The 11,773-nt window shown below is 43.8% G+C and overlaps 1 protein-coding gene across 1 annotated transcript; it reads left to right on the plus strand.

Moving 5' to 3' along the window:
• The first annotated feature begins 4,755 nt into the window (after nucleotides 1–4,755).
• On the plus strand, nucleotides 4,756–11,772 carry LOC101064383 (testicular acid phosphatase homolog). Its single transcript, XM_029843295.1, has 11 exons — nucleotides 4,756–4,964; nucleotides 5,793–5,888; nucleotides 7,308–7,394; nucleotides 8,350–8,505; nucleotides 8,744–8,842; nucleotides 9,833–9,928; nucleotides 10,332–10,464; nucleotides 10,745–10,827; nucleotides 10,910–11,016; nucleotides 11,235–11,416; nucleotides 11,528–11,772. The coding sequence occupies exons 1-11, from the start codon at nucleotides 4,767–4,769 to the stop codon at nucleotides 11,635–11,637; spliced, it is 1,347 nt and encodes a 448-aa protein (XP_029699155.1). The 5' UTR covers nucleotides 4,756–4,766; the 3' UTR covers nucleotides 11,638–11,772.
• Nucleotide 11,773: the final 1 nt, after the last annotated feature.

Here is an 11,773-nt window from a genome sequence, read left to right on the forward strand (position 1 = left end):
TAGCATGGCTGATGCTCTCTATGGTTCTCTGAATTATGTGGTGACTCCTTCGATTGTCGGGTCATAATCACGTGCAACTCAACTAATCTGGCATGATTTTGTAGACTTTATGCGAATATGTAGTTACAGAGACGTCACTGTTTGTGTACTTTTGTCATTAACTTGGAGTCTTTGAAGTGAAACGTACCAATGAAGAATTACACCGATTACCTTGGATAACATTATTATTAAATTGAAGGATGCTAAAGCTTTTTTTGCCCCATTTTAAAGTTTTATTGCTAAGCTACACTGAATACCAACTGGATCCTGGATGCGTCTTCATTTTCTGTCCAGCCCTAATTGCAATTGATCTCCACCGCCTCTTGGTGAGAAAGCAAATAGGCATGTTTCCTAAATCATTAAACAAAAGCCAAAGTTAAAGCAGAGGTCCCTGCACACTCCCTCCTGTGCAGCGTTTTCGCTCGATCCGAGTCTGCAGAACCCTCTGCTCTCATTTTGAATTCATTATGCTTTTCAACACCTCAGCAAAATCCTCACCGTGTGAAGCAGTGACCTCTTTACATCACAAATCCATTTTAAATTAAAGGGGGTGAAAAAAAAATCAAGCCTCTTTACAATTGTTTTATATTTCACAAGTGAATTCAGCCAATAACAGCAACACATTTTTAGTCACGCGGGAGTCGTTCCCTGTGGGGGGGAAACCCCTCCAGAAAAACATGTGCTATCACAGCTTCCCCTCATGCTCCTCCTAGAACTGTTCACCGGACGGTGACCAGGAAAAGGGAAAGCACGGTCAACATGCAAACAGCGTATGACAGCGGGCGCACTAATCTTCCTTTCCTCATGTCTCCGTCCTCTCATCATGTGCATTCCCCTTTTGTCCCAAAGAAGGACATTTTGGTCCCTTGGGGAATGACATTATTGATGTCAAGAGATGAGTTATTGATTGAGTGGAGAGGACAAGTGAGACAGTTTACATGCAGCCTGTCAGACCAAACCATGTGAGCAGCGAAACCTAAACTAGAGAAAACTCTTCCCAGCCTGTCCGAATAGTCCTGTGAAAGTTTCTTTTTTTGTTTTACCACGTTATCCAGACCAGCCAGAGGAAAGAGAAGGATGGACGATCATCGCCTCTGCAGGCCACTGCAAATCTGCACATGGCGGAAAATTGATGCAACACTGCTTTGTTGCACGGCCTTGCGCTATATATACAGAGATAATGAGAGTGAGTTCCACCCTGATTGAACGGGATGATGACATCAATATGAAATAGCTTTGGTCTTTCCGTGGCTTCTCCGTGCATTTAACAGACGGTTTGTCTTGTCTAGTGGGTCATTTGACCTATATATATATATATATATGCTCATTGGAGGATCATGGAGGATATGATTCAATCCATCCAAAGCACACCACAGTTCAGCCCACCATGTCTGCGCTCTTTCCTTTAATCTTCGGATGATGCTGAGGAAATGACTGGAATCAGATCCGAGCTCCGCAGTGTCGTCAATGTCATGGAGGGAGAAAAAATAAAACAAAAGAGAAGCGATGCTGAGTGGAGACACGTCTTTTCTAGCACTTTTTTGGAAAGGAAGATGGCCACAGAAACGCAGAGGGGACATGTGTTTTGTGCTGGCAATTGTGCAAGTGGGGACATGACTTGTAAGTTTGCAGCCAGTGCGATCCACTCGACACTGGGACGCTCAGCCAATGATGCTACCATTAGCATTAGCGTTAGCAATGCTCACACATCCCGCCTCTCCGGCAACCCCCCCACCCCCTCCCCATTTCCCCACCCCAAACACCATGTCTCCATCTTCACTTCTTTCCTCCGCCTTCTGACTCTCTCTCCTGGTCTCGCTGCAGTGTTACTATAGCAACGGAGAAATGTGGGAATACCTCCGTCCTTCAGAATGCAGGAAAAGGCGGGGTGGTGGGGTGGGAGGGGGGTCTAGGATGGGAAACAGACTGAGGGTGAAGCAGTGGACAGTGGAAGAGACAAGAGGAAGTGTAAAAAAGGCTGTCAATTGAAGGACAGTGAGAATGGCGATGACTCACTCTCTGAATGGACGCCATTCCCTGTCACGCAGCCCTTGACTCTGAGTATTTCTCTCCCTCCTCCTCGTTGCTCCCTAAAGAAAAAAAACCCACTCTCTCCCATTGATATTCATTCTGTGTGATGAAGAGGACACCACTGTCATCCGACTGGAGACGTGGGTGCCAGTGTGGGTGGTGCACACTGTCGCACAGCCGTGGCGTAGCATCATGCTGGGCCTTACGCATGCCATTTGTTTGACGATCCATGTGTTTTCTGGATGTCTCCATTTGTAGTGAGGCTGCAGTTTCCATGACAACGCCTGGACGAAAATAGCACCCCCGCTTTCTTGCCCTCTCTCTTCCTCTCTGTCTGTCTGTCTCTCTCTCTGCTGACAATATACACTGTTCATTCCTTGGCCTTCGTTTTATCAGGCTGAGATGTCCCATACTGCTCATCATCTCCATTCATCATATGGATTGAAAAAGCTTCCCATCCACGCAAGCACATATGTGTAAACACACATGTTCCCCCACACGCACACATGCACATGCACGCGCACATCCCCACACACCCACACATGCACATAAACACAGAAACAGACAAACACTTGCCCTCAACTTCTCCCACCTCTTATCTCCCATTTTCAGTCTGTTTGGTCGCCTTGCAACAGATTCTGTCAATGTGTATCAGCCTCTGCGTTGCCATGACAACGTTCTTGAAAATCACTGCAATTATTCCGACAAAGACAAAAACACTACAACCACTTGTCTGATAGACAGAGAGAGGGGGAGTGAGGGAGAGAGAGAGAGAGAGAGAGGAAACTGTATCTGCATGTTGTGTTTGTGACCCTCTGATGAACTAGTGTTTATCGACTGTTTTCCTCAGCACAGGTGCTTTTGTTGGTGTATGTACAGTATCCGACACATGAGGCCATGAGATGTGGATCATGTGTGTCGCTTGGCCTCATGTGATTAAAAACTCCTTTGGTTTCCTCTCTCGGACCATGGTGAGCGCATATGTGGTTTAGCTCCGGCACCTGCTACAGTACCACTGCACTAACGGAGTGTGCGTGCGTGCGTGTGCACGAGTGTATGTTGGACAGTGAGCTAACTGCTGTGTGCTTGGAAATAATAAAACACATGTTTTGTGTTGTAAGCAGTGTTACTGCTTGTTCTTTCATTCCATGTTCTGCAGTTCAAATGGCCTAATTCAGCATTACTGTATAAATAATTCATGTCCAAAGATTTAAAAAAAAAAATTAAAATCTTGGCAATTAGAAAGATAATTTTGTTTAATCTTTTTAAACAATACCAATGTGAGACTATGATATTTTTTTGCACAGATGGGGTTTAGTGTTGAAAGCAGAATAGGATGAAATATGCTGACATATCAGTATGGATTGTTTTGTTACTTTAACTTACATATTTAAATTAAGTGCTGGCGTGACTATTGTCAAAAATAGTCATTCATGTGGTGACATGCTGCCTCGGTGAAACAGACAGATAAAATGTCTCTAATGTTACCGGTAATTGTTTTGGGACAGGGTATAATTAGCCTGATTGTTAGCTCAGAGCTAACTTCTAAGCTCTGTGGGAGCAGGAATAAACAACCACAAAGCTGAACAACAGACCCAATAAACATCAAAATACATATGATACACAAAATAGGCTACAGACACAAGCGATAAAACTAATATGTTGAAATCAAATATATAGTTTGATCGGCAGTATTGGAATTTTTGGGATTATTATGTGGCTAATTCAACAGTGGTATGCTGCTATACTTGTTCTGAACAACCTCTTAAGAACCTTTACTATATAAATTAAAAGAATGGCTATTTAACATGTGATTCAAAGCCACATTGTTACCCGTCACCAAAATGTCACGCCTTAGTGGTGAACAGCCTTTCAGCCTTGCTTTAACAAAGAATTTGGACTTTATTAACCACCAAACTCCATTTTTGACTTGATCAATGCTGCAGCATCTGCCTGGCTGCCAGCGTGTGTCGGTGCAATAACATAACTTGAGCCTACGTATAGCAGATTAGATCTTGCAATACTGATCAAACATGATGTCAACATTGTGTAGCTCCCCATCTTCACACTCACTAATCCTATTGTAGCCCACTAAGCTTTGATACTAACAGATAATTACATGTGTGTACATTCAGGGAAAACACTCCAAGCCCTATCATTTTGAGGACAAACCCACGACGGGTGACAGAGCCAGTTATAATGAATGTTTGCAGCCCCTGTCCAGAGAGTACATGCGTATTTTTAAATGTAGGAGTGCAATTTAGGAAACCTACATGGCAGCATCTTAAATGATCCCCTTTTCTTGGTCGCATTGTTATTCACAAGGCAGACGGTGCTCCACAATACTGCACAACTGCTGTCGACACTGAGCGACCAAACATGTTCTTAAGTTCAAAAGCCGACTCAAATCTGTCTGCAAGTCGTGGTCTCCTGACTGCACTAGAGGGAAATTGGCCGAGACATTGATTTGGGCTCCAGTTGGGGATGAAGGCGAATAAGACCAGAAGTCCCTGCAGAGAGAGAGAGAGAGAGAGAGAGAGAGAGAGAGAGAGAGAGAGAGAGAGAGAGAGAGAGAGGTTAGGAAGGATGGATATAAAAGCATTTCCATCTCTACTGGACTTGACTTAAGTTTTGGGATGCTGCTGTCTGTAACTTATTAGAGAAATGACAGAACAAGCGTGCTGAGGTAAGAGCAAATGGCTCCTTGTTGCATCCTGCAGAACAACTTTTTCATCACTTTGTGTTTTAAAACTTTCCGGCTGGTGTTTCTCTCCGTGAGGCCGAAATCTCCAATCCGAGGCAAGATGTGCAACTCCCGGAATACGTTTGGCACGTTGGTTCTTCTCTGCTGCCTGTTTCTGACTGAATGTCGAGTGCTGAAGTTTGTCGTGGCCGTAAGTCTCCCGCCTTTTGTATCAACGCGACTCATTCGTGGAGCCGTCATCCGAGCCCCTTCGCATCAGATGACAGTGGTCGTACTGTGTATTGTTGCTGATTACACTCGATTTTTCTGCTCACTGAGCATTGTTACATTTACACATTTACGCCACAAAGGATTACTTTGAGCCTCCAACACCGCCAGCCATATCTCTGACAGACACTTTGTTCATAAACCTCTTTCCATATCTCCCTGTTACACTATTTCAACAATGGAAATACAGTAAAATGCGATTTGAGGATTTAAGACTCAAGCAACAAATGCTTCCTTCTATAGAGGTCAGTTTCCATTCAGGTTGCTTAAGTCTAGCACATATTACACAAATGACTAGTCATTATGTCGTTACGGGAATTTCCAATTCAGCCTCGACTGTAGTTTGAAAAGCTTGCTACGGCTATTAGCAACACTGTTAATGTGCGGTTTAGTCTACATTTGCTTTCATGTACAGATAAAGATTTGCATTTGGTTTCCTGTTATTTGGTTATTTCACTTCCCGCTAACCTGCAGGAATAAAGGAAAGATGATATTTGGTGTTTTTTTGAGGTTTTACTTCAGTGATTCACAAATAATCCTGTAATCCAGTTTAATCAGCTAGTGTGTGATGTCACTGCTCACAGAGTGAGTCCTCAGGTTAGAAAGAGTAGTTTGGTCTATGTTCCTGCCTGCTGCATCTTAAATCCACCACAACCTTGTTTAAGATGACAGGTTTCTATTTCTGAAAGCTCCAGACACTTTTGACATCTTGATTAAAAGTGTTTTTTCAAATTGTTCTCTGACTTTTAAGGTTTTCAGACACGGCGATCGATCTCCAATTGAGTCATACCCCAGGGATCCTCATGGGGAAGACGTGTGGGCCCATGGATTTGGACAGCTGACGGAGGTACGAGGTGTTGGTGATGCAGTGGCTCAGAGGGCTCAGAGAGCCACGCAGAGCGAGCAGCTATAGTCCAAACAGCAATTAGGAACATGTGACGTCAACAACACGAGCCATGACGAGCGCTCGCCAAAACAAGAGGCGAGCACAGAAACATGGAGCGAGGAAGCCTTTTTAGCTTCCATCCATCCATCCATCCATCCATCCGTGCATCCATCCATCCATCCATCCATCCATCCATCCATCCATCCATCCATCCATCCATCCATCCGTGCATCCATCCGTCCATCCATCAATCCGTGCATCCATCCATCCATCCATCCATCCGTGCATCCATCCATCCATCCGTCCGTCCATCCATCCATCCGTGCATCCATCCATCCATCCATCCATCCATCCATCCATCCATCCATCCATCCGTGCATCCATCCATCCATCCATCCATCCATCCATCCATCCATCCATCCATCCATCCATCCATCCATCCATCCATCCATCCCTTCCTTGAGCCTTGTAGGACTTGTAACTGGAGACTTTTGACAGAGAACCTTTTTGCTATGAGGTTGATATAAAGTTTTGAAGAGCATTTTTTTTTCAAATCCATGGTTTTAAATGAAGGCTAAATAACAGATCGTTAAATGTGTATTATTTTTGCTCATTTTTTCGGAAGGAACATCTTGTTTTCGTCTCACCTTATATTGTAGCCTTCAGTGTCTACAGCTGCATCATTTTTCTCAGAATGCTTTCTTACTTTAGTTTGGTCACATGTAGTGTGTTGCCACTTGGCAACGGTTCTTACTGTACATCCATTTTCGACAGAGGGATGAAGTATGGCAGCCCTGAGGGGCCAAAAGAAACCACATTACAAAAAGATCAATCATTTTACAAAACACGACAATGCTGCCGAAAACAAAAGAGCAGCAGCAACATTTTAAAACATCATTTTGGTTTCTGGGACTCAGGAGAAGTTGATGTGTTTTGCACCTCAGGGGCAACAATATCAGCATGAACTCGGGGCTGTATACTGTAGGTAAATATAAAAACCTTTACAAACATGCATTTAATTAAAGAATCTAAGAATTATCTGTCATTATTGTCATGAGAGTCTAAAATAGATATGCAAGAAGGCTTTTTCAAGTACCAAAAGAAAAATACTCTGCAAGTTTAAAGTTTCCCCATGAAGAAACAAACTTGAGATAAAAGGAATGAACGTTGTAAACATCAACGTTAACTTCCTGTGCCGCTGTCTGGAAATGACTAGCTTACAGTGAATAAACATATTCTTTTTGGCCTTGCGAGCCCCAAAGGAGCGGGCGTGATGCATCTTTTATGTAAATACTGGTAGACTGAATTTGACCCTAAATCTGCAGAATCTGTTTGGGTCAACGTGAACCAAAATGAAAATAACGGCAATTTTCCTTTCAGCTGGGAATGAGACAACAATTTGAGCTGGGCAGGTTCCTGAGGACACGCTACAGGGACTTCCTCAGCGAGGACTATGACAGCAGAGAGGTTTGTTATTGCCTGTCCGCTTTGGGGAACAGCAGCGGGCGATAATGTTGCCACACATGTGAAATCAGGCCTGTGTGTGGCCCAACACCATCTGTAATGACTGTAACAACACAGATAATGAGCATGACTCACTGGTGATATCACAGCCATTGCATTGTAATGTGCCTCCCTTTCATGTGTGGTATTCCCCCCCAACATCTTCATGTGCAGCAGTCGGCAGCATGCATGTTGCTTCAGTGTGCGTATGGGTTGCCTACTCAGCATTCTGTCTCTCTCCTAACCCCTTTGTTGTTCTCCCGCTCCTTGTGTTTGCCGTTCTCCCTTGCCTGTCTCTGCTCACGCCTCTGCCATGGATATCTCTGCATTCAGGCCTCCTAAATGAAATGCAATTACCACAAAAATAACAACTCTCCTCACCAGCTGTCATTAGTGATTTGTTGCCCAAGTCTCAGTCAACTTGCACCTTACCTTTGCCTGCGCCGCCACGTCCGATTTAATCTAACAAAAGGAGAGAGGCTAAAGCCAAGAAACGTTCTCGGCATCACAGGAACATCCAACCTTATCAGTGTGATTTACTGTGTGCAAAAAGCCGACACGGGGTGACAGAAAGATATAGACGAGCGAAGACTGATGTCACAGGAGATCACAGTAAGAGGGATCTTTCCCCCACTCTCGCTCCTCTCTGCTTGGATCTCCACTGACTCTCCTCCTCTTCATGTTAAGGGAATACCTCGGTTGATTTGGGATAAATACAGCTCACTCATGATACACCGCCTCCTTTCTGGCTGCATTTAGTTTGCATATTTATCAAATGAAAATAGAAAGCGGAGGGTGTGCATTTGCGCTTTGCTAATGCAAATGGAAGTCTTCTGAGTTTCCAAATGTATTCCACTTTCCAAGTTTTGGAACCGTATCGTTGCCATATGCATGCATTTTAATATCGCTCTCCCAACAGCTGTACGTGCAGAGCACCGACTATGACCGGACTCTGATGAGCGCCCAGGCCTGCCTCGCTGGGATGTTCCCTCCAGTCAGGCGCCCAGCGCCCGTCATGGCCCACTTAGAGTGGAGGCCTATTCCCGTGCACACCACCCCCAGGGACCAGGACAAGGTGGGCTACAGAGACACATAAATATTGCCTTTCATGCAGCAGCCTTAAACAGAAACTTTGATTTTTTTTCTCCTCATTTTTGCTGCATGTTTCCGTTTGTTTGAGTCTCAGCTGTAAACTTGCCAAAATCCCCCACTGCGAACATTTGATTGGGCCCAGAAACCTTTCAGTGCATGTGCATCATTCCCACTGATCTAAAGTCTTTTAAGTGACTTTATTTTGTTATTATTTTCTCAAGCTGTTGAGATCTCCAGGCAAAGACTGTCCAAGATTCAAGGCTCTAATGACGGAGACCTTTAACAGTGGGCCCTACCAAAGCTTCCTCCGGACTCACCAGGTAAGAGTCGCAAAAGAAGACAGTTTGTTTTACAGCGCGTCGTGCGTCTGTTAACTGCTGCAATATTATTTCCTTGAAAGTCACACTGTTAACGGGAAAACATTAGCATTTGGTTTGCTAAACCTTAATTTTTATTCTTTTTTTTTTAATGAGTAAATATCACCCCCAAATGCTCACACAGGGCCCTGCGATCAGCTGGCCACTCTTCCAGAGATTTACCCGTGCTCACCTGAACGCAGCTGTAATAAACTCCAGCACTCTCAAAATGAGCCTATCCCAGGCAGCGGGGAAAATATCGGTCAAGAAAGGAAAAAAATAATCATAGAAAATCATGAAATGCACATTTCTGTGTTGAGTAAAATATACACTTGGCAGTTTGCCGGCGCTAATGTTGTCAGCACCTCTCTGGGACGTGTTAGTTATGCTGCAGACATCGTGTCCTCTCAGTGATTTTCTCAGGCACAGTGACATCATCACCTAGAAGAAGCTGCTTGGTGCAATTTCTCTCACATTCTCAGTGATCCTAATTAACAGTTTGATTGAATTCGATTAAGAACTACAATAATAATGTTTTAATTAAACTGAGTCCCATGTGCTGCCTATTAGGAGATTGGAGATGAGGGCAGCACCTCCAGCATTAAATTTTAACACCCTCTGCTGGATGTGCAATAACTACCTTTGTGTCATTTTTTCCACTTTTCTGCCTGAAAAACAGAAAAATATTTAATATTCACCATAGAAAACATTTTTATTGCCTCAAATGAGATGATTAAAGACTCCAGGTAGGAGTGAACCAAAACAAACAACTAAAAGTTAAAGCGACAAGCCTGAAATTAACCACTGAAGGTGACAGACAAATATAATGGAGGTACATTTAAACATTTAGAACAAGGCATATATTGTTTCATATTTTTTGCAAACACAAAGCTCTCGATCGTAATGCCATTGTTATATAATTGCATTCTCTGTCTCCTTCAATGTTTCCTGCAGTATTTTCTGGAAAGACTTTCCAACTACACTGGATACTCCACCTCCAAACTGGTTGGTAAAAAACTCTGGCGGGTCTATGACACTCTCACTTGTCAGGTAAACACACCAGCAGCTTTGTCTCCATCATATTGTTACTGTTACTGATACAAACAGCAGCAGCACAGCAGTGAGGGAAAATAACAAGGGCTGTTTTCTCCTACACGCCTAAAGAGATGAGATGGGGGGATTTATGGGAAGATCGGTTTTATACACAGAGTAAGACATGAATAGACAACACATTAAAATGATAATTAAAGCATTGTGAAATAGAAGTATTCTAGGCCATCTTGAATATGCTCATTCACACTTGCAAAATGAGCATCTGTTATCTTTGGACTGGCACTAAAAATAGCCGGGATAATAGAAACGATGAAATCCAGCCATTTAAGCCTCTTTTGTCGCCATTTATGCGCTGCGTAATGTGATTAGTAGCATGATGCCAAGTAATTTTCTGGTACAGAGGATCCATAACATGACTCTCCCACACTGGGCCACCCAAGATGTTCTGGCAACCCTAAAGAGAGTGGCATCATTTGAGGTCACATACAGCATCCTCAGTCACAAGCGGAAAGAGAAGGCCAGGCTCTCGGGAGGTGAGGACTAACAAAGGAGGCAATTCATTTCAAGCAGTGTGTGAAGAAAAATGTTAAATAAAAGCTTTCAGAGTGTCTCCTGTGGTGACTGTGGGTCAAGGCAATTTTTTTAAGTGTAAACACGCTGGGCCGGGTTTTCCAAAAACACAGTGGCGCCTATGAGCTAATGGGGCAAAATGATTATATTGCTGAGACAACATGTTCTCTCAGGGCAAACAGGTGGTGTTGGTGTACAGAATAACGCCATTTACAATGTTGGCCACGATCTGTTAATTACCAGGGGTCCTTGTGAACGCCATCCTTAGGAATTTCTCCAGGACTATGGAGAAAAGGAACCCGCACAAACTCATCATGTACTCAGCAGTAAGTCCACACTCGGGTGCCCACACATATTTGTATTATCCAAACCGCTGTTTGAGCCGCAGTGTTTATTGTCTCGTTCCAGCATGACTCCACACTCATCACGCTCCAGGCTGCTCTGGACATGTACAACGGCATTCTCCCTCCATACGCTGCCTGTCAACTCTTTGAGTTCTACCAGGAGTCTGATGGGTAATGACGTCCTGTCACCGTTGCCTCATGCATCCTTTGTCTTTGCATATTTAATTACATTATCTAGGTCAGATGGCACAAAAGCACGCACATATGAACACCCAGAGTTTCAGCCTCTGGTGTATATTTTCAGCTGTTGACTGTCTACAATCCTTTTGGCCATATTGTCATATCTAATGGGTGACAACTGTGTGTCATTAATCCCAACAAATCGCTAGGTCTTATTCTTTGGAGCTCTATTACCGCAATGACTCACATCGCGACCCCTATCCAAACCCTGTACCGGGATGCACTGGCTTGAACCCATGCCCTCTCACTGTGTTCACGGATCTGATGCAAGATGTTTTGACTGAGGATTGGAATGCTGAGTGTGGGTTTAAGGCCAAATGGTCAAGCACAGGTAAAGAAACTGATCCTATGCATCACATTCTGGCATGTATCGACACAGTTTCCATGCAATCGTGGCATTTTGAGGGTTTTCAGCTCTAAAAGATAGAAATCTCTTTCACAGGTGTTATAGCAGCTCTTGCAGTGGCTGTAGGTGTCCTGACAGTGGCGCTGTTGCTCAGCATAGGAGTTGCAGTTCACAGCAGGAGCGCGCACTCCTCCAGGGAAGTATAGGACAGGCAGCCGTCACAGAAGGTGCTACTCAACTTGACAAAAGTTCTCAATAAATTGTAAAATGCTTTAGTTTTAATATAAGTTTTAATATTTCAAGTCAGTGGCTGAATGTGGAGGGCTTTGTCACTAAAAGAAT

Source organism: Takifugu rubripes, chromosome 1 (genome assembly GCF_901000725.2).
Source record: "Takifugu rubripes chromosome 1, fTakRub1.2, whole genome shotgun sequence".
Classification (NCBI taxonomy): domain Eukaryota; kingdom Metazoa; phylum Chordata; class Actinopteri; order Tetraodontiformes; family Tetraodontidae; genus Takifugu; species Takifugu rubripes.

What these genes read in the sequence shown, in the direction of transcription:
- LOC101064383 (XM_029843295.1), top strand. Translation starts at nt 4,767, where the DNA reads ATGGCTCCTTGTTGCATCCTGCAGAACAACTTTTTCATCACTTTGTGT. An exon ending in AACTCATCATGTACTCAGCA is followed by an intron (nt 10,828 to 10,909) that starts GTAAGTCCACAC and finishes GTCTCGTTCCAG; the next exon opens with CATGACTCCACACTCATCAC. An exon ending in TTCTACCAGGAGTCTGATGG is followed by an intron (nt 11,017 to 11,234) that starts GTAATGACGTCC and finishes ACAAATCGCTAG; the next exon opens with GTCTTATTCTTTGGAGCTCT.